Source organism: Colobus angolensis, unplaced genomic scaffold (genome assembly GCF_000951035.1).
Source record: "Colobus angolensis palliatus isolate OR3802 unplaced genomic scaffold, Cang.pa_1.0 Scaffold130, whole genome shotgun sequence".
In the NCBI taxonomy this organism is placed as follows: Eukaryota; Metazoa; Chordata; class Mammalia; order Primates; family Cercopithecidae; genus Colobus; species Colobus angolensis.
In genome coordinates, this window is record NW_012114253.1 from 2,309,031 (window position 1) to 2,332,373 (window position 23,343).

The 23,343-nt window shown below is 45.1% G+C and overlaps 1 protein-coding gene across 2 annotated transcripts in view; it reads right to left on the reverse strand.

Annotated features, from left to right (window-relative positions):
• The window catches only part of PLA2G5 (phospholipase A2, group V), a 32,845-nt gene extending 13,136 nt beyond the window's left edge, over positions 1-19,709 (reverse strand). Inside the window, exons 1-2 of one of the 2 annotated variants that reach the window (XM_011933999.1) lie at positions 19,647-19,709; positions 10,405-10,563 (exon numbers count right to left, since the gene is read on the reverse strand). In XM_011933999.1, coding sequence (XP_011789389.1) covers positions 10,405-10,487 — 83 coding nt within the window. In that variant the 5' untranslated portion in view covers positions 10,488-10,563; positions 19,647-19,709. Of the gene's footprint in view, positions 1-9,017; positions 9,274-10,404; positions 10,564-19,646 lie in introns of those variants that run through there. The other variant, XM_011934000.1, reaches the window with a different exon arrangement.
• Positions 19,710-23,343: the final 3,634 nt, after the last annotated feature.

The window sequence follows — 23,343 nt, forward strand, 5'->3', positions numbered from 1 at the left end:
CCTCCCAAAGTGCTGGGATTACAGGCGTGAGCCACCGCGCCCAGTCTCTTTGTGCATTTTTTATAGAGTTGGGGTCCCACCATGTTGCCCAGGCCAGTCTCGAATTTCTGGGGTCAAGTGATCCTCTCACCCGTGCCTCCCAGAGTGCTGGGATGACAGGCATGAGCCACTGTACCCCACCAAAGACTTGGATTTTTGGCTCCTGCCTCTCCTTGCTGTTCTCTTCTTTCTCTCTCCCTCTCTCTTGTCATGGTAGCATCAGAGAGAAGTCCTTTCTTAAGGCCCCCATGAATCCTTCTCTTCCTAGGACTAACAACTGGGCTCCCAGAAGAACTCTGTGAATTCAACTCAATACCAAAAATATTTATGAAGTATCTACTGTGTGCCAGGCACTGGGATCCCACAGTGAATGAGACAGAACTTGTGCTTTCACAGAGCTGCCCTTGTGGCTGGTGGGAAACAGATAGTGAAGACAGAAGTAAACATAGATGGTGTCTGGCGGTGATCGGAGCCATGGGGAAGCATCCTCTCCCTGTCCTGTATTTTAATTTCTCCTTCTCAACCAGTGTCCTCCCCCACCTACGAACACACACCTGCCCCGCCATTCTCAACCAAACAAAACCAAGCCACAAAAAGGAAAAAAATAATCCTTGCCTCTGGTGACAATTCTACTTCTTTTTTTCTCTAAAAGCCAAATTTCTAAACAGAGAAGCCTGCCCTTCATCATCCCCCACTCTGAACCCTTTGCTGCCTGGCATCTGCTGCATCCTTGAGCTTGCTCTCAGGGACCCCCAAAGCCTGGCATAGCCCAAGCTTGGGGGTCACCCCCTCGGTCCCTCAGGGCACTCATCTCGAAGTCTACCTCCTCCTTCTCAAAACTCTCTCTCCCTCTGGGCTTCACAGGGCTGTACTGTGCCAGCTGACCTCCTGTGGCTAATCCCCCCCTCCCATCTCTGTTGGCCCCCCAAATGCAGGTGTGTTTATGGGACCTGCCCTCTGGAGTTGCACTTCTCTGTCTCAGCCACTCTCTGGCTGAGCTCATCTGAGTTCAGGGATTTAGCTCTTATTTCTATGCAGGCATCCAGGGATGTCCTGGACAGAGCAGTTTGGCCCTAGCTTTGACTCAGCAAACAATGCTTAATGAAGGAATGACTGAATACAGGAACCAGGAGAAAGCACAATGTCAGATCCAAGATCCAACGTAGGAGAGACGTGTATTCAAATCTGCGTCTCAGCTGTGACCACCTGTGTCCACCTGAACCAGCTTTTTCACCTCTTTGGGTCTCAGTTTTATCTGAGTAAAATAGGATAATCATAGAACCAGCCTCGCTTAGTAACGCTGATAATTCAATGAGATAAGTCAGGCAGAGGGGCCTGGGACAGTGCCTGGCACCCTGTAGGTGCTCAATAAGTCGTAACTACCATAAATATTATTGTGATTATGTCTTTCCAGTAAACGGAGAACTCCATGACGGTAGGCTCTGTGTCTGCTTCACCTCTGTCACCCAGCACTTGGCACATAGGAGGTGCTCAGTAAGACTTTGCTGAGTGAATGCATGACTCCTCTGGCTCCAGCTCCATTCTAACCCCATTGCCCAGTCCACACGTTAAATATGATTACACAGAAATAGATAGACAGATCGATAGGTAGATAGATAGGTAGATGATAGATAGATAGATAGATAGATAGATAGATAGATAGATAGATAGGGAGATAGAGTCTGATATTCTATCCCAATAACCCTTGGGAACCTCAGAACTAAACTCACTGTCCCCTCAAAACTCAGTCCTTCCCAGTTCCCCTTTCTTGGTAATGGATCCAACCATTCACACTTCAGTGATTAAAGATGCCCCAGCCGCTTCCACCTCCTGAAAGGAAGCTTCTTGAGGGCAAAATTCTCCTCTGATCCATTTCTGATCCCAGCACCTAGAACAATGTCTGACCCATTATAGATCCCCAAGAAGTATTTGTAGAACAAATTAAACATCACATAAACACACTTGTTCTCTGTCATTTGCTGGGTCTATCGCGTGCAGGCTCGCCCCAGGGCTGAAGCCCTGCCAAGGGTAGCCATGGAAACCTGGACACTCCCTCACCCTGAGAACCCTAGCTGCTGAGATATCCCTGGCCTTGTCAAATGGTTTGCTGGCACATGGAACAGGATTACCCAGGGCTCACTGGCAGAAAGTCTACATCAAGTTCCTCCTCCTCCAGGAAGTCTTCCATGATCCCTACTTCCACAGGGAGCTTACCTGTCTCTGGAATGTTATAGAACTCATCTGATATGCTGTCCACTCTGGCATTTCCTGTTGGAGGGGATAACAAGGCTGATGGCTCAGAAAGGAATGAGGGAAGAACTCGGTCTTTAATGAGCATTTGCTATGCCACAAGTGCAAGGCAAGTTCAGCATTCATGGTATTCCTTAATTCTCACAAAATCTCCTGGGGCATTATGATTCCAGTGTGTGAGCAAGGAAACAGAGGATTAGATGTTATGTAGCTCGTCCAAGGTCACACAGCTAGTAAAAGGAGGACCCAGACACCTGACCTATCTGTCTGTCAAATCTATGTTCTTTACAAAAAAGGGTTGAGACGCAATAAGGATATAATGATTGGAATTTTCACAAGAGCTCTAACCAGAGTGTCACGTGGTTTCCTCGTAAACCAGGCAGAAAGGTGAGAGCTGAGGTACAGTTGGTTAAGTGGGTTCAGTGTTCCAATAATTGCTGATGAGCAGAACTGGATTTTTGGTTTTAAACTTTCGGGCCAGGGCTCCACACAGCCGTAGGAAATGCTTTGCTTGGTCTACACGGTGCTTTAAAAAGACAAAATGGAATTAGCTGCCAATGTATAAATGCTAAGAGATCTTAGACAGAAATCCACATTTCTAGGCCAGGCACAGTGGCTCACGCCTGTAATTCCAGCACTTTGGGAGGCCGAGGCAGGCCTGAATTGAGGTCAGGAGTTTGAAACCAGCCTGGCCAATGTGGTGAAACCCCGTCTCTACTAAAAAGTACAAAAATTAGCTGGGTGTGGTGGCAAGTACCTGTAATCCCAGCTACTTGGGAGGCTGAGGCAGGAGAATCGCTTGAACTTGGGAGACGGAGGTTGCAGTGAGCCGAGATGGCGCCACTGCACACCAGCCTAGGGGAGAGAGTGGGTCTCAAAAAAAAAAAAGAGAGAGAGAGAAAGAAACCCACATTTCCACATTTCCATATTTCCATTTCCAGCTTCTCTTTAAAAGATCTAGCAATCCTTGGTCTGGACCCCTACATGGCAACAACTGGCCATTGCTGAGAAGTAGCTGCCCCCATATATAGGGTATGTATTTCACTGGGCTCTAGTCCTCAACTACTCCTTACAGTCTTAGGTCCAGTCTGCCTCACAATTGCTCTCTGCTGGAGGAATCTCTGGTCAGCCCTCATAAACCAATACAAGCAGCACACCATGGACTGAGGCTGAATGCATGGTGCTGGTGCCCTGGAACCACCACTTATTAGCTGTGTGACCTTTCGCAAGTGTCTTAACTGCTCTGTGCCTTAGTTCACCATCATGAATAATAGGGTAAATAATTTTGCCTGTCTCATCTCTATGTTCTAAGTTGATACACAGGAGGTATTTAGGCACATAGCAAGGTCTCAGTAAATGTTGGGTTTTTTTTTTTTTCATTTTGTTTTGTTTTTTGAGACGCCCATGCTGGAGTGCAGTGGCACCATCTTGGCGCACTGCAAACTCCACCTCCTGGGTTCATGCCATTCTCCTGTCTCAGCCTCCCAAGTAGCTGGGACTACAGGTGCCTGCCACCACACCCGGCTAATTTTGTGTGTGTGTGTGTGTGTGTGTGTGTGTGTGTATTTTTAGTAGAGACGGGGTTTCACCATGTTAGCCAGGATGGTCTCAATCTCCTGACCTCGTGATCCACCCGTCTCAGCCTCCCATAGTGCTGGGATTACAGGTGTGAGCCACTGCGCCCGGCCAAATGTTGGTTATTTTTAATGGGATGGTGGGACATGCCCCCAAGTGACTGCTCGGAAACTTTCTTCAAGTGTTGAGTAGGAATTCAGGAATGGTGGGAAGGACTGGCCAAAGAGATGGAGCCGGGTAGGTCACAAAGGCCCTTGGATGTCAGGCTAAGGAGGTTGGATCGCGATCTTGTCCTGATCTTGATCAAGAGCAAGATAACCTGAGTTCAGTAAGAGGAGAGTGAACAGGCCCTGTCCAAAGACCCCCAAAGCTGAAATGCACAAGGAGAGGGTGGGTAACACAGTTCAGCAATCACATGCGTGACCCCCAAACCCAGTACCTGTCACATCACAGAAGCAGTGGTCGTCTTTGGCGGTGATGGCAGGAGTGTGGAGCCCAGAACAAGGGCTCCTAGCAGCCCACACCCAGAGGGATGTGCCTGGTTCTCGCCCTGCATGTGAGCAGGCTTAGGAGGTGTCTGGATTATAGGAGACAGAAGAGAGGGAATTGGGGCTGACTTGGGTTTGGAAGGTGGCTGGGGGTACCCAGTCTGTCTCCAAATCTCTGAAGGGCTGTGGGGAGTAGGAGGAATCAGAACTGTCCCATGTGGCTCCAGATTGCGGAACAAACACCCACCAGGCACGGACGCACTAAGCAGTCAGATTTTGGCTCAATGCAAGAACGTTTTTCTAACAGCTCATGTGTCCTGGGAATTGAATGAGCTGTCTTGGGAGTGGTGAGTTTCCTCTCCCCGGAAGGCACTTTTTATTTGCCACTTTTTAGGAAAAGAAATGTCGCATGGGAGGTGGGCACTGAGTGGGTGGGATATGCCCCCGCTCGACTTCTCAGGAAAAGAACTTAATCTTTAAGTGCTGGAAACACCCAAAATGCAAATGAGATCTGTCAAAGCTCATGAAGTCAGCTTTGTCAGTTACAAAGCCTTGCTTCTATCCTGTAAAAAATGTTTTTAAAATTACATTTTGTCAAGGTTCAAAAACAAAGAAAATTCATGAGCCCTTCAGTTGCTCTATAACATGGAGACAGCTGTCAACTATTCTGTGCTCCCTGCCCTGTAGGGCCCCCTCCCTGCAACATTTTATGCAGGTCGGAGTCATGTGCAGATATGTTGCGAGAGCAGTGACCAGTATGAGAGAAGTGGATGGGCTCCAGGATGCCCGCAGGGTCTGACATTTTGTGCTCTCGAATTGACTTATTCTTGAACTCTCTGAGCTTTTCCAGCAACAGCTTTTGCATTTCCTGCTCCCCCTGCCTAGACCACTTAGTCCTTGATTCTTTATCCTCCAGGTCTCGCCTTAAATGCCACCTTCTCCAGGAGGCCTCCCCTGACTACCTACCCAAGGTCACCCTGTTTTTCCCCTTCATGGCACCGACCATCATCTTTAACTCTCTTTAACTTACTTGTTAATGGCTCATGTACCTTATGCCTTCCCCTAGAATATAGGTATTTGAGAGCAGGAAACATGTTCATCTTGTTCTTTATATTATCACCAGGTAGCAGAGGGCCTAATATATATATATATATATATATATATGTGTGTGTGTGTGTGTGTGTGTGTGTGTATGTATATATATATTTATATTTATATATATAAATTTTTATTTTATATAAATAATTATATATAAATTGTGTGTGTGTGTGTATATATATATATTTTAGATGGAGTCTCCCTTTGTCACCCAGGGAGTACAGTGGTGTGATCTTGGCTCACTGCAACCTCCGCCTCCCGGGTTCAAGTGATTCTGCTGCCTCAGCCTCCTGAGTAGCTGGGATTACCACGCTGGGCTAATATTTGTATTTTTCATAGAGACAGGGTTTCACCATGTTGGCCAGGCTAGTCTCGAACTCCTGACCTCAAGTGATCCTCCCGCCTCGGCCTCCCAAAATGCTGGGATTACAGGCATGAGCCACCACACCCGACCCCTAATGCATATCTGGTGGCTGATAATTATTTGTGGAATAAAAGAATGATGGGATGGATGAACCAATTAAATCTGGAAGTAGAAGCAGCCCCATGTGGGTTTCAGCCAGGCCGTAAATTGGCAACTTCCAGTAATGATACACACAGCTAGTTCTATCTGGGTGTCAGCCTAGGATGTACATGCAGCTTATACATATGTTACAGCTGTTGGTTAATAACAGGCTCAATTTCAACTTTCACCATAACTTTCGCTAAGAAGGCAATCCACACACCAACTTCATAGCAAATACATGTTGTATCTTTGAAAAATGTAATCCATTAAACTGTTCACTCTTAAGACATCTACCATGAACTAACCGTCCTTTCTGTCTTCGTTTCTGTTGTTTTCCCTCCACCTAAAATGCTCTCCACTCTCTTTTTCTAACTGGTTAAAGCCTACTTGTTTTTCCACATGGTAATGTCCCTTCTTTTTCTGAGGAGGGAGAAACCCTAGGAAAAGCTGTCACTCTGCCTGGCAAGATCACAGATGGTGCCCAAGGTTCCAGGCTCACGAGCCTGAATCATCTGCAGTTCAAGGCCACTCCACCTCTCTCAATCCCAATCCAACCCAGCAAATGTTTCTTGAGCAATTTTGTGGGCAGAGGTCCCGTTAGGCACTACGAGGACCAAATGCAAAGTGAAATCCACCAGTGCAAGCACCGAAGAGTTTCTAACCTAGTTTCTGTCTGTTAGGACAGGGGACATGGGAACAGGCCTTCAGAATGTCCGTCATGTCTAGAATAACATTGGAACTCTTCCCTGGACCTAAGAGGAGGTGCCTCCTCTTTTGAGACACCTTCCCTGATACCTCCCCAGCAGAGTTCATGGCTTCCTCCTTTTTTCCTGGGTCAATCTTCCTAACTTCTGTAACAGCACATAGCACATCTGCCCAAGTCAGAGGCACCTGTCTCCCCTCACAGAACATGGCCCTGCACCTACTCCAGCCTTGCCTTATACCACCCCTAAAGCATTCCTGGGAAGAAGCCAGATGTGAAGGCTTTTAGTTCCTTAAACCCACTAATTTCAATCTCTCTTTCTCTGTCTCTCTCTTTCTCCCTCCCCCTCTTCCCTTTTCATCTGTTTTTCCCTACCTTTCTTCTTTTACTCAACTCCTACTCATCTTTGTAAACTTAACATACTTATCATTCGATAACCATCTAGCAAGCGCCTATTATGTGCCAGGTGCTGTTCTAGACCCTGGGGATACAGCAAAGAGCAACACAGCTGAGAACCCTGCCCTCATGGCAGAGCTTGCATTCTGGAGGGAGAAGACAGAAATAGACAAGCGAATAAGTAAAATGTACAGCTTGTTAGGTGGTGATCGATGCAATGGAGAAAAATAAAGCAGGGAACAGGGTAGAGTGCTGAGTGTGTGTGTTTGGGGATGGGGACGGGAACTGTTGATGGTGGGAGTGGTCACTTTATTTATTTATTTATTTAGACAGTCTTGCTCTGTCTCCCAGGCTGGAGTGCACTGGCGTGATCTCAGCTCACTGCAACCTCTGCCTCCCAGGTTCAAGCAATTCTCCTGCCTCAGCCTCCTGAGTAGGTGGGACTACAGCCGTGCACCATCATGCCCAGCTAAGTTTTGCATTTTTAGTAGAGACAGGGTTTCACCATGTTGGCCAGGTTGGTCTCAAACTCCTGGCCTCAAGTGATCCACCCACCTTGGCCTCCCAAAGTGCTGGGATTACAGGCATGAGCCACTGCACTGGCTTGGAGTGGCCACTTTAAACAGGGTGACCAAGAAAGGTCTTGCTGGGGAGGTGACACTTGAGTAAAGCCATGAAGGAAGTGAAGGAGGAAGTCATGGGGACATCCTAGGGGAAGAAAGCTCCAGGCAGAGGTAAGAGCAAATACAAAGGCCCCAGTGTAGAAGCACACCTGTGAGCTGGGAAACATGGAAGCTGGGTCTGCCTTTGCCAAAATGTCTTGTGAGTCCATCGCCCTGCACTGAACTGGATCAACCCCCGCTCTGAGTTCTCTCTCTTCACAGCACCAATCATATTGTGTTGCAATGTCTCTCCCGCCAGGCTGCGAGCCACCTGTGGACAGGGGCAGTGTCTTTTATTAATACCTTGACATCTCCAGTGCTCAGCGTAGGGCATGATACATATTTATTGATGAAATCAATCAACGAATGAACAAACTAGACTGTGAATCCTTGAGGGTGTCTCATTTATCTCTCCCTGGCAGCATTTGGCACTCTCTGTGTCCTAGGAAATGGCACAGATTGTGTCCTAGGAAAAAAGTGTTTGTTAAATGGCTAATAAAAATAGCTGATGCCTTATTGAGCCCAGATACCACACTAAGTTCTTTATGGGGCTTCTCTCATTTTATCCCTAAGGTGGCCCTATGAGGTAGATATTACTATCATATGCACTTTGCGGATTAGGACACTGAGGCTTGAAAAAAAGAAATGGCTCAAACCTGTACTGAGCTGGTCAGTGACAAAGCTCAGAGTTGTCCTGATCCGTTTGACTCCCAAGGCCACGTATACTTAGCCCAAAGCTAAACCGCCTTCAGAGAGGGGAGCGAGAGAGAGAGACAGAGAGACTGAGGAAGGGAGGAGGAAGATCTCCCTATAAGGGCATCTCATCCATCTCGGTTTCTTTCTGTGTGTACCGAAGTGTCTGGCACACAGTGGATTCTCTCAACAGTTAAGGGATGTTAAATAGATGTTGGCGAGTTCTCTCCCTAAAGGGGAATATTTGCCTGTGGTTTAGGTTAAAAAGAAATCCAAGCAAGGCCTCAGATTAACGTAAACACAAGCCCTAACTCAGCCTATTCATAGCTCTCCCTGCTTTTGCCCGTAATTTTAGGTATGACCTTCCGGTAACCTCCATCTTCCCTTGAGGTGTGGCCTGGCTTCCTTAAGAGCCAGCTCTCCAGGCCTGACAATGACAGGTGAAAGACCCAGCAGCCCTAGAGAAACTCCTTCAACAGAGGCTGTGCCTGCCCACCTCCCCCTGGGCCTCCTCTTGAACTCTCCACACACCCCCTTCTCCAGTCTCTCCCTCCCAGCTGGCATCCCTCCACAACCCCCAATTTGTGCAGCCCCCATCAGTAACTAACCTCTTTGGCCTGGCCTCAAATCCTGCTCTAGAGGTCTGCCCCCATGAGCAACCTCCTTGGGCAGACCCTGGAGCCCCAGGTCTCGCTGGCTCCCCGTCTCCAGTCGGAACATTGGGATCCACAGACCATGGATCCAGGGAGAATCAATTCTTGGGCTCCAGAATCTTAAAGCTGTGAGTGGGAGTGACCGATGATGAGGACAAACTCGGAGGAGGGGAGGAAAAACTTCTGCCTGGACCCAACCGGGTAGAACCCTACTCAGCCCCCCACTGCCTTTGCAGAGGCAGGAAGTCCTGCACAATCAGGGCCTGTGACTGGCTGTCCTGCCAAAGGGGCTGGGCAGTCACCCAGAGAATTCCAATGACGGTGGATTTGAGTCTTGAAATATCCAGGTCACGGCTTTAGCCACTTCAAAAGCCTTTGCTAATCCCCTCAGCCAGAAGTAACCCCTACTTCAGTCCTGGGCTCAGAACCTTCTTAAGGCTCTGACAACCTGCTAAGCATCTTGACTATCTGAGTCCCTGGGAGCTCATCAGTCTTGGCGGGGACAAGAACACGAACACAATACCGTTTCTAGTATACAGTAAATCTATCTAATATGCAAATTTCCCCTATTGTCCCAATAATGGTTTTTATATCCAATATGTTGACTTTTTTCCGATCCAGAACCCAAACAAAAATCAGACATTGCATCTAATTATTGTGGCTCTTTGGAGTCCTTTAATCTAGAAAGTTCTTTAATCTGGTTTGCTTGTTTTATTTATTTATTTATTTATTTGAGCTGAGGTCTCACTCTGTCACCCAGGCAGGAGTGCAGTGGTACAATCTCAGCTCACTGCAGCCTCGGCTTCCTGGGCTTAAGCGATCCTCCCAGTAGCTGGGACCACAGGCACATGCCACCAGGCCTGGCTAATTTTTTGAATTTTTTGTAGAAACGGGGTTTCACCATGTTGCCCAGTCTGGTCTCAAACTCCTGAGTTCAAGTGATCCATCTGCCTCAGCCTTCCAAAGTGCTGGGATTACAGGGGTGAGCCACCATGCCCAGACTTAATCTGGTCTGTTTTTTAAAATGACATTGAGGCTCTTGAATCCAATACTCACCAATTTGGATTTGCCTATTGCTTCCTCATGATTATCAGGTTAAACGTTTTTTGTAAGAATACTACATAGGCCAGATGAGGGGCGTGCACATTTTCAACTTTACTAGTCATTCCCCAAATACTCTCTTCAATGGATGTGCCAGTTTACACTCCTAGCGGCACCATAGCCAGCACTCGATAACATCACATCTGTCGGTTCTTCTCTATCTGATGAGTATAAAATTGTGTATCATTGTTTTCACTTGCTTCCCCTGGCTGTTGGTGCAACTGAGCATTTTTACATACACCTTATGGCCACTTGGATTTCTTCTTCAACGAATGGTCTGTTGGTACCTGTGCCAACTCTGGGCCTCTTTGTCCTAACTTCCATCCGGGTCCTTCCTGGCTCTGCTCTGTTGGAGAAGGAGGTAGGGCGAGTGTGTTCCCTCAGGCTTCTGTATCAGCAGCTTCCAGGAGGCAGGACATTGGAGAACCAGACAAGTGTTTGCTACATATGTTGCAAATCTATGCTGTAAGCATGCCAGTTGTCTTTTATTTATGGCATTTTTATAATATAAAAACTTTTGGCTGGGCTTGGTGGCTCACTCCTGTAATCCCAGTGCTTTGGAAGGCTGAGGTACGTGGATCAGCTGAGACTGGGAGTTCGAGACCAGCCTGACCAACATGGAGAAACCCCGTCTCTACTGAAAATATAAAATCAGCCGAATGTGGTGGCACATGCCTGTAATCCCAGCTACTCCAGAGGCTGAGGCAGGAGAATTGCTTGAACCCAGGAAGCAGAGGTTACGGTAAGCAGAGATCGTGCCATTGCACTCCAGCTTGCACAACAGAGTGAGACTCCATCGCAAAAAAAAAAAACCACTTTTAACTTTCATGTCATACAAGTTATCAATCTGTGATGTTTAGTACCTTGTTTGCAAAGTCCTGCATGACTCTCTGATTGTGAGGTTAACAATATTTTTCTGAATATCTTTCTTCTATTGGTTCTAAATTTGGGGGTTTTACACTTAGGGCTTTAATCCTTTAATCCATTTGGAGATTATTTTCACGTGTAGTATGAGGCTGAAATTTAGTTTTATTTACCCATGAGGAAAGTCAATGATTCCAACACCTTTTCTTGAACAGACCAATTTTTCCCCTCTGACTTTATTTTATTTTTATGTATTTATTTGTTATTTATTTATTTTTTTTTTTGAGATGGAGTCTCACTCTTGTCGCCTAGGCTGGAGTGTAATGGCACGATCTTGGTTCACTGCAACCTCCACCTCCCGGTTTCAAGCGATTCTCCTGCCTTAGCCTCTGGAGTAGCTGGGATTACAGGTGCCTGCCACCACGCCCTGCTACTTTTTGCATTTTTAGAAAAGATGAGGTTTCATCATGTTGGCCAGGCTGGTCACGAACTCCTTACCTCAGCGATCCACCCATCTCGGCCTCCCAAAGTGCTGGGATTACAGGCGTGAGCCACCATACCTGGTTTTTTTGTTTTTGTTTTTGAAACAGAGTCTTGCTCTGTCGCCCAGGCTGGAGTGCAATGGTGCAATCTCTGCTCACTGCAACTTCCACTTCCCAGGTTCAAGGAATTCTCCTGTATCAGCCTCCCAAGTAGCTGGGACTACAAGTGTACACCACAACACCCAGCTACTTTTTTGTGTTTTTGTAAAGATGGGGTTTCACCATGTTGCCCAGACTGGTCTCGAACTCCTGAGCTTAGGCAATCTGCCTACCTCGGCCTCCCAAAGTGCTGGAATTACAGGTGTGAGCCACCATACCTGGCCTAATTACTATAATTTTTTTAAGTCTTCATATATACTAAGGAAAATCCCTCTTCTCTCTTCTTTAGACATGTTTTGATTATTCTTTTTTTCCAAGAGATAGGGTCTTGCTGGACGGGATGGCTCACATCTGTAATCTCAATACTTCAGTACTTTGGGAGACTGAGGTGAGATTACTTGAGACCAGGATTTTGAGATTAGCCTGGGCAACATAGGGAGACTCCATTTCTACCCAAAATTCAAAAATTACTTGGGCATGGTGGTGTGCACGTGTAGTCCCAGCTACTTGGGAGGCTAAGGTGGGAGGATCACTTGAGCCTCACTGGTAGAGGCTGCAGTGAGCCATGAACACGCTACTGCACTCCAGCCTGGGTGAAAGAGTGTGACCCTGTCTCAAAAAAAAAAAAAAAAAAAGAAAACAAAAAAAAGACAAGGTCTCACTCCATCACTCAGGCTGGAATGCAGTGGTGTGATAATGACTCACTACTGTCTCGAACTACTGGGCTCAAAAGATCCTTGCACCCAAGCCTCCCAAGTAGCTGGGACTACAGGCACATGCCACCACAGCTGACTAAATTTTTTTTTTTTTTTTAGAGTTAAGGTCTTGCTATGTTACTCTGGCTGCTCTGGAACTCCTGGCCTCAAGCAGTCCTCCTGTCTCTGCCTCCCAAAGTGCTAGAATTATAGGCATGAGCTACCATGCCTTGCCAAGAGCAATTAAATCAAAGTAAGATAAAATAAAATGCCAATATCTTACACATGTACACAAAACAAAAAGCTTCTCTGGTACATAAAAAAACTTATAACTAAAGTAATAGTCAGACCAACAGGAATGATTCAATAGAAAGTCCGCAGGAGGCAGTCACATGCTATAAAATGGTTTAATAATCACCTCTTGTAAGGAAGAGGGAAATCCCTGGTTTGTAGAGTCTGCCAATTTCTTCAGTGTAAATGCCCCCAATATGGCCTATTCCAAGTTACCAACATGATACCATTAAATGTGGAGCTGGGAAAGTAAATGTTAAGTTGGACTTTATTAAAATATGAAACTTCTGCTTTGTGAACAATACAAAAGTCACAGACTAAGAGAAATGCTTCCAAAACACATATATGATAAAGGACTTGTATCCAAAATATACAGTGAACCCCTAAAACTCAAAAATAAGAAACAAATAACTCAATTAAAAAATGAGCAAAAGATCTGAACAGACACTTCGCCAAAGAAGACATACAGACGACAGGTAAGCATATGAAAAAGCACTCAACATCATGTATCATTAGAAATTGCAAATCAAAATAACCATGACCTACCTATGAGGATGGCTAAGATCCAAAACGTTAACACCACAAAATGCTGCCAAGGATGTGGAACAGGGACTCTCATTCAATGCCAGTGGAAATTCAAAATGGCACAGCCACTTTGGAAGACAGTTTGACAGTTTCTTTTGTGCGTGTGTGCAGTGGCTATTCACAAGTGTGATTATAGCATACTCCAGTCTCAAACTCCTAGACCCAAGAAATCCCTCCTGCCTCAGCCTCCTGAGTAGCTGGGACTACAGGTGCATGCCACCACACCCTGCTCCAATTTGACAGTTTCTTACAAAGCTAAATATAGTATTACCATTTGATCCAGCAATTGTAAGTTATTTACCCAATAGAGCTGAAAACTTATGTTCACTCAAACACCTGCACACAAATGTTTACAGCAGCCTTATTCATCATTTCCCCAAACTGCAGGCAACCAAAATGTTTCTCAATAGGTGAATGTATAAACAAACTGTGATACGGCCATACAATGGGATGCTATTTAGCAATAGTGTAAGAAATAAGCTATCAAAAAGAAATAAGATATCAAATCACAAAAAGATATGGAGGAACATAAAGGCATAAATGAATTCAATCTGAAAAGGATATATACTGTATAACTCCAGCTACATGACATTCTGGAAGAAGCAAAACTATGGAGACAATAGAAAGATCAGTGGTTGCCAGGGGGTTGGGAGGACAGAGGGATGAACAGGCAGAGCACAGAAAATTTTCAGGGCAGTGAAACTGTTCTGTAGGATATGGTGATGGTGGATACACGACATTATGTATTTCTCAAAACCCATAGAACTGTACATCACAAAGGTGAACCTTAATGTACACTATGGGCTTTAATAATAATATATCAATATTGAGTCATTAATTTTAACAAGTGCACCACACTAATTCATGATGCTAATAAGAGGAAAATCTATGCATGTGTTGGGATAAGGGGGCGGTATATGGGAACTCTATAAAATTCTTCTGTAAATCTAAAGCTGTTCTAAAAAGAACCATCTATTAATTTAAAAAGAAATCCTATTGCCATAAATGTCCTGATGTTATTGCATGCATTCTCATTACTGCAAGCATGGTAAATCCTTTATTTTCTTCCTTTGTTTCAGGTCCATTTTTTGTTTGACATGTTTTGGTACTCTTGGGCAGTACATCTCAAATTTTCCTGTGTCTACAAGTCAACTGGGGGATTTTGCTAAGATGTAGATTGTGATCTACCAGGTCTGGGGGAAAGCCTGAGATTTTTACATTTTTAACAAGCTCCCTGGTGATTCCCATGGGGCAGGTACGACCACACTTGGAATAGCAGGACCTGCAAACAGACGAATAAGATTGGAGACCCAGACTCCACCCTTTGTACTCTGTTTTCTTTCTTTTTCTTTTATTGTAGAGATAGGGTCTTACTATGTTGGCCAGGCTGGCCTTGAACTCCTGGCCTCAAGCAATCCTCCCACCTTGGCCTCCCAAAGTGCTGGGATTACAGGTGTGAGTTACCAAGCCTGACCTTGTATTCAGTTTTCTTTTTTTCCTTTTTTTTTTTTTTTTCCCTTTTTTGACATGGAGTTTTGCTCTGTCACCCAGGCTAAAGTACAGTGGCACGATCTCAGTTCACTGCCACCTCCACTTCCCAGGTTCAAGCGATCCACCCACCTCAGCCTCCCATGTAGCTGGGACTACAGCTATGTATCACCATGCCCAGCTAATTTTTTGTATTTTTAGTAGAGATGGGGTTTCACCATGTTGGTTAGGCTGGTCTCAAACTCCTGACCTCAAATCATCTACCCACCTCAGCCTCCCAAAGTGCTGGGATTATAGGCGTGAGCCACCACACCCGGTCTGTATTCTGTTTTCTAAATAAGGAGGAAGAACCATCTAATTTTATGACCATGCTAACCAGTAGTTATTTTTTTTTTTAAATCAATTTTGAAAGGTCTGTTTCCACTGATGTTTCATCCTGAGTCATATTCATTTTCTATTTCTAAAGGCATTGGGATTCCCTGCTCCAACTAAATGAGTCAGTTGAGATCAGAAGTTCATATGTCCAAGTGAAACTCAACCAAGGGTCCATAATGCTCCCTGGCAGTCAAAGGGCCACCAAGTAGTGTTTGTATTTGCATAAGTCAAGGGCATTTTGCATTCTAGAGGCTATCAAGGTCACTGCCAGAGTCACCCCGACAGTGGCTACTTTGTGGTCAGTAAGAACACGCTGCTTACTTGAAGGAGAGTCTTAAGCAGGTGGCAGACATGATGAGAGAAGGTGGTTGCAATGGACAGATTTCATGTTCCCTGATAGCTATGGCTCCGGGTGAAGCCTTACAGAGGATTAGAGCCCCATTTCTGCCATGAACTTGCTGAGCCTGTTTCTCCATCAATACATTGGGACGATTGAGCTCCATCTGTGTTAAAAGCTCCTCCAACTCCGCATAATTATTTTTATTTTAAGCATATTCATTCCAAATCAGAGCCTGGTTCTTCATTTTCCAGGCAAGGGTTTCAAGCTTCCAACTGCAGCCTTTGCACCCACCATGCTCATCCTGCCTTTGGTCCATAGAACAGCGGTCAGATGAGGTGTCTGTCCTTCCAGCTGCCTGACTTCACATCTTAAAGCCAAGGAAGTGTCCAGTTCCAGGGTGGGCAGCCTCTCCTGGGCAGGACAGAAATAACTCCAGGATGTGAGCCAAGATAGAACCCGCTCTTCCCCATCCCTCTCGCCACAGTTTCCACTGACCCCAGCTGGCCTCAGAGACATTTGACTAGAGAAGATCCTGGCTCCATCCTGGAGCCAAAGGAGACTTTACTGCAGTTTGATAGTCTCAGAGAGTCGACTGAAAAAATGATGGAATGGGTGGCCAGCACTAACCAGGGCACTTATGTGTTGTGAGAAAATCAAATTCTTTTAGTTTTCTTCATTTTCATCTTCATTTTTATTTTTTTAGGGAGGTGGTCTCACTCTGTTGCCCAGGCTAGAGTACAGTGGTGTGATCATAGCTCACTGCAGCCTTGAACTCCCGGGTTCCCATCCTCCCACCTCAGCCTCCAGAGCAGCTAGAACTACAGGCACATGGCACTATGCCTGGCTTCAATGTAAACCAAACACAGACTCTCTGAGGGAACATGAGTAGGTGCTTTCCCACGTCCGTGGATCTTCTCAGTAATAAGGCTTGGACTCTAGAAACTTTAGGCCACAGATCTCTCAGAGATCTGTCCAGTGACGAGTTGACTGGGGCCCAGACAAGCAACTTGTCCATCAGCTCAGAGTCTCTCAAAGGCCAGGCCTAGAACTCATCTGGCTGCCTTACTACCTGGTGTCTGGGATGGGGCCCCTAGGCACACAGATGTACCATTTATTCATCCAGTCCATCACCCAGCACACATTGACAGAGCAGAGCCCCTTTCATTCTACAGGCCCTGTGCTACATGGTAGGGGAACAGGAAGGACAGCAGTGTGCCACCTCCCCTGTCCCCTCTGAATTTTGTTTTGTTTTGTTTTGTTTGTTTTAATACAGATGAAGTTTCACTGCGTTGCCCAGGCTGATCTCAAACTCCTGAGCTCAATTCATCCTCCCACTTTGGCCTCCCAAAGTACTAGGATTATAGGCATGAGCCACCATGCCCAGTCTGCTCTGAGTTTTCAGCACAGGAGAGGAGAGGAGTAGGGACTTGCTTTGATCCCCCTAAAGCCACCAGAGTTTTCCTCTCAGAGGCTGTCCCTGCTCATCTTCTGTGTCTGGGAACTCCCCATTTGTTGTAAACTGAAGGACAAGTTTCTTGCATCTTTCTGGCATGTGACGGAGAGAGACAGAGGAGTATGAGGTGCAGGGAGTTTCCTGTCTGATGGAAAAGACCATTTCATATTCTCCAGGGATTCTCAGTCTGAAGGAAGAGACAGCCTCTGTATTAGGCCGTTCCTGCACTGCTATAAGGAAATACCTGAGACTGGGTAGTTTATAAAGAAAAGAGGTTTAACGGCCTCATGGTTCTGCAGGCTTTACAGAAAACATGGTACCAGCATATGCTCGGCTTCTAGGGAGGCTTCAGGAAGCTTACAGTCATGGCGGAAAGTGGAGAGGGAGCAGACACGTCACATGGAGAAAACAGGAGCAAGCAAGAGATCTCAGAGTGAGAGCTCACCTATCACCAAAGGGATGGCCCAAGCCATTCATGAGAGATCTGCTTCCTTGATCCAAACACCTCCCACCAGGCTCCACCTCCAATACTAGGAATTACATTTCTACATGAGATCTAGGTGGGGACAAACATCCGAACTGTGTTAGCCTCTATCCTTAGAGACACCCAGGCTTTGAGAAGCCCCTTGTTTGGGGGACAGATCAGATACACAAATAAGAATATGCAAAGATGTACAATACTTTATAAAAAGGCAGAGGACTGGATTATTGCTGAAGGAAGGATAGGAGGTGGGTTACCCACAGGGAAGGCCTTTGGAGTAAGATATATGGAAAGAGGGATTCTTGTAGGCCCTGTTTAATTCAACCACAAAGGAGAAATTTGCTTTCATAATCGTGCTTAGAGATTTTTTTTTTTTTTTTTTTTTTCTGGAGACAGGGTCTTACTCTGTTGCCCAGGCTGGAGTGCAGTGGTGCAATCACAGCTCACTGCAGCCTCAACCTCCTAGGCTCAAGCAATCCTCCCACCTCAGCCTCCTGAGTAGCTGGGACTACAGATGTGTGCCATCATGTCCAGCTTATTTTTAAAATTTTTTCTACAGACGGGGTCTCCCTGTGTCACCCAAGCTGATCTTGAACTCCAAGCTCAAGTGATTCTCCTGCCTCAGCCTCCCAAAGTGCTGGGATTACAGGTGTGAGCCACCATGCCTGGTATGTGCTGAGAGATTTATCATATGAGTGGGGCAGTCAGGCCAGGGTGGGGTGGATGTGAGATGGCTATTCTGGAGAAACAATTCTTAAAGTAGAAAACAGCATGAAGTATGCTCTCTGGAAAAGATGAAGAGGTGGATTCATTTGTATCCCTGGGTCAAATCCCACAGAGAGGTGAGCACAATAGAGAGATGAGGCCAATCTGGGGAGGAGGTCCGGAATCACCAGGCTGCCTGGTCCATGAAGGGCCATCCAGTTCAGTTTCCTGCTGCAACGAAAGACTTGCTCTAGGCTGGGTGTGGTGGCTCACACCTGTAATCTAAGCACTTTGGGAGGCCGAGGTGGGTGGATCACCTGAGGTCAGAAGTTCGAGACCAGCCTGACTAACATGGAGAAATCTCGTCTCTACTAAAAATACAAAATTTGCTGGACATGGTGGCACATGCCTGTAATCCCAGTTACTCGGGGAGCTGAGGCAGGAGAATCACTTGAGCCCAGGAGGCAGAGGTGTGCCATTGCACACCAGCCTGGGCAACAAGACTAAAACTCCATCTCAAAAAAAAAAAAAAAGAAAAGAAAGACTTGCTCTATGTAGCCCCTAAATGGGTTGTTGGCCTCCTCCTAAAAGTCATTCTAACACTAGCCACTTGTTTCCTTTGGGTCTTAAAACCACCTGCTAAAAGGATGTGCTCTTCACATCTAGCCTAAACTGACCACTGCAATGTAATGTCTTTCTGTTGAAAACACTGAACTGGCTGGGCATGGTGGCTCATGCCTGTAATCCCAGCACTTTGAGAGGCCGAGGTAGGCAGATCACCTGAGATCAGGAGTTTGAGACCAGCCTGGCCAACATGATGAAACCCCGTCTCTACTAAAAATACAAAAAAATAGCCGAGCATGGTGGCACTTGCCTATAATCCCAGCTACTTAGGAGGCTGAGGCAGGAAAATCGCTTGAATCTGGGAGGCAGAGGTTGCAGTGAGCCAAGATTGCACCACTGCACTCCAGCCTGGGTGACAGAGCGAGACTCCACCTCAAAAAAAGAAAGAAAGAAAGAAGGTAAGTAAGTAAGTAAATAGTGAACTGATTGAAGATAAGGATAAGGGCTGATTAACAGTATTCCACCTTCAAAAGCATGGCTTTATAGTGCCATAGGTTAAGCCAAGAAGGCTGGTGGCCTATAGCAATCTGGCCCCTGCTGACCTCCAACCTATGTTTCACCCTTTGTGCTCCACTGGGCTGGGTTTTTCTCACCTCCTCCAACATCGCATTTCCTCCTTGTGTGCAGCCCTAGTGGTTACAGTATTCTCCAGAATCCTTGGGTGTGCCGGGAAAGCAGGCCCTAGACTGAGTTTCCAGAAAAGACTCCCAGAGTCACGTCCCAGAACTGATCTGTTAAGGGAATGGCTGCTTCTACCACAACAAGGAGCTGCTCATCAAATCATGAAGCTGTTGTTACCACTTCTATCCCCAGAGGCACATCTCCACTATGACAACCTATACCCACAAATCCATGCCTCTTTTCCCACTCACTCAATTCCGATTTCAATTACCAAGCAAATATATCTGATAGGCAGAACCTTAAAATGGATGAAAGCTTACCTGCAAGGAAGTCTTAGTCATCGTTTTTGGCTTTCCAGCCTCTGCAGAGTAGAAAGGTACACTAGAAGGAGATGAAATAGGTGTTGAGCAAGCCAGTTCATAGATAACCTCCACAGTTAGTAATTCCTTCATTTATCTGACTGATATGCATAACCCTCTTCCCATATTTGTACTTCACTTCCAACTAAGTGGTCCTCCTTTGAGCCTATTTTCCAGTAGCATGAAGACCCCAAAATGGCCATATGGTCATATGGTCTTTCTCTTTTTGTTTTTTTGTTTTTTTTTACAGGGCCTCACTCTGTCACCCAGGCTGGAATGAGGCAATCAAGGCTCACTGCAGCCATGATTTCCTAGGCTCAAGCTATCCTCCCACCTGAGCTTCCCATGTAGCTGTCACTACAGGCATGTGCTACCACACCCGGCTAATATTTTTTAGTAGAGAAAAGGTCTTGCTATGTTGACCAGGCTTGAGTTGAACTCCTGAGCTCAAGCAATCCTCCTGCCTTGGCCTCTCAAAGTGCTAGGATTATAGGCATAAGTCACCACACTCAGCCATGTGATCACCTTTGTTGTTGTTGTTGTTGTTTAGACAGAGTCTCGCTCTGTCACCCAATCTGGGTGATTCTCTCACCTCAGCCTCCCGAGTAGCTGGGATTACAGGTGCATACCACCATGCCTAGCTAATTTTTGTATTTTTAGTAGAGACGGGGTTTCGCCATGTTGGCCAGGCTGGTCTTGAACTCCCGAGTTCAAGTGATCCTCCCACGTGGGCCTCCCAAAGTGTTGGGATTACAGGCGTGAGTCACTGCACCTGGCCCATGTGATCATCTTTAACATTTAGTTTAGTTGAACCAATTTTGCGTACCCTAGTAAAGGCATCCCTCACTTGGCTACTAATATCTTCAACCTCATGACTGGGCTGCAGAGGAAGCTGTTGGCCCTGATACAATCAAGAAACCAACTTGTCAAAACGAGAAGTTGCTGCTGGAGCTGCAGCTCCAGAATCTAACACCCCTCCTACACACCGTACTGGCAAAACCACTTCCTCCAGCCTTGACTCACTCGGCCGTTAAATCAGTTCTGAATTCAAGGCTCATATGATTGTGTCTTATTTACAAATCCTGACTCTCATTCAGAAACCTAGCTGCATGTTGTCTACAAGAAGTTCACTTTAAATATAAAGACATATATAGATTAAAAGTAAAAGGAAGGAGAAAGATATACCATGCTAATACTAATCAAAAGAAAGCTGGAATAGCTCTGTTAATTTCTGCAAAGCAGATTTCAGAGTAAGGAAAATTATCTGGAATAAAGAGGGGCATTTACATAATGATGAAGGGGTCGATTCTTCAAGAAGATGTAACAGTCCTTAATGTGTATGCCACTCACAACAGAGTGTCAAAACACGTGAAGCCAAAACGGACTGCAGGAGAAATAGACAAAGCCACTATTATAGTTGGAGACATAACAGCCCTCTCAGCAATGAACAGAGCCAGCAGGCAGAAAGTCAGTAAGGACATAGTTGAATTGAACAGCACCATCTAACAGCTGGATCTAAATGACATTTATAGAATACTTCTCCCAAACAACAGTAGAATACACATTCTTCTCAAGCTCATGTGGAACACTCACCAAGATAGACCATATTCCAGTCCATTAAACATACCCTAACAAGTGTAAAAGAAGAGAAATCATACAATGTATGATTTTAGACCACAACGAAATTAAACTAGAAATCAATAAGATAAGATAGCTAGAAAATCTCAGAATAATTGGAGATTAAACAACATACTTCTAAATAACACATGGGTCAGAAAAGAAATCTCAAGAGGAATTTAAAAATATTTTGAACTAAATGAAAATGAAAATATAACATCAACATTTGTAAGATGCAGTCGGGTGCGGTGGCTCATGTCTGTAATCCCCACACTTTGAGAGGTCAAGGTAGGTGAATCACCTGAGGTCAGGAGTTTGAGACCTGCCTGGCCAACATAGTGAAACACCATCTCTACTAAAAATACAAAAATTAGCTGTGTGTGGTGGCACATACGTGTGTTCCCAGCTACTCAGGAGGCTGAGGCAGGAAAATCGCTTGAACCCAGGAGGTGGAAGTTGCAGTGAGCCAAGATTGTGCCACTGCACTCCAGCCTGGGTGACAGAGCGAGACTCTGTCTCCCCTCCCCGCCACCCCACCCCTTTAAAACAGTGTTTAAAGGAAAATGTATAACATTGAACACACACATTAGAAAAAACAAAAAAAGGACCTAAAATCAATAATCTAAGCTTCTACTTTAGGAAACAAAAAAAGGAGAGCAAATTAAGTCCAAAGTAAGTAGAAGAAAAGAAATAACAAAAATTAGAGTAGAAATAAATGAAATTAAAAATAGGACATCAATAGAGAAAAGCAATGACACCAAAAGCTGATTCTTTGAAAAGATCAACAAAATTCATAAATCTCTAGCCAGGCAACTAAGTAAAAGGACAGAATACACAAAAAACTAATATTATAAATAAATGAGGGGCCATCACCACTGATTCCATGGACATTAAAGGAATAAAAGGAATATTATAAACAACTGCATGCTCAGAAATTTGATAGCTTAGATGAAATGGACCAATTCTTTGAAAGATACAATTAGCCAAAACTCACATAAGAAGAAATAGATCATTTGAATAGGCCAGCATCTATTAAATAAATTGAATCAATAATGAATAACCTTCTAAAATAGAAACTATTAGGCCCAGATGGTTTCACTGGTAAATTTCACCAACGTTTAAGGAAAAAATCACATTAATTTTCTACAATCTCTTCCAGAAGGTAGAAGCAGAAGGAATACTCCCTAACTCATTCTATGAGGCCAGTATTATTCTAACACCAAAACTAGACAAAGATATTATAAGAAAGGAGAATTACACACCACTATATCTTAAAAACATAAATGCAAAAATCCTCAACAAAACTTTAGTAAACTGAATCCAATAGTACATGAAAAGAATTACATACCACAACCAAGTCGTATTTACTCCACGTATACAAGGCTGATCCAACATTTTAAAATCAATTATTGTATTCTGTCACATCAACAGCCTAAAGAAGAAAAACAACACAATCGTAGCAATAGATACAGAAAAGGCATTTTACAAAGTCCAGCATTTATTCATGATTTAAAACTCTCAGCAAACTAGAAATAAAAAGGAACTTTCATTGAGTTCCAAAGACTGAACCTAGGATAGAGGGGCAAGATGGCTGACTAGATGCAGTCAGGAGGAACACCTGCCCCTGAGGGAGTGGGACACTGGGAAGACTGCCACACTCTGAGTAGATCTTTAGAGGGAAGGCATTGGGAGCTACCACACTGGGGCAGGATGCTGATGATGCACGAGGATGTGTATTTTGGGCGGAAGGGGTATGTGGGAACCCTTTGTACTTTCAGCTCAATTTTTCTTTGAACCTAGCGGCTCTAAAAATAAAATCTTAAAAGAAGGGGAAAGAGGGAAAAGGAAATGCAGTGTTTAGCCTTTTAGCCTCTGGAATTCAGGAAGAGATATCCGGTGGCTGGAATAAATGTTGAGTGAGCCCAGATGCAGCAAATACCCAGATAACTCCTAAACTCCCTGCAGACCTCAGATAAAATGTCATCTTCCCAGAGAACTTTATCTGATCCCCAGATTAGTTGAAGACCTTCTGTTCAACATG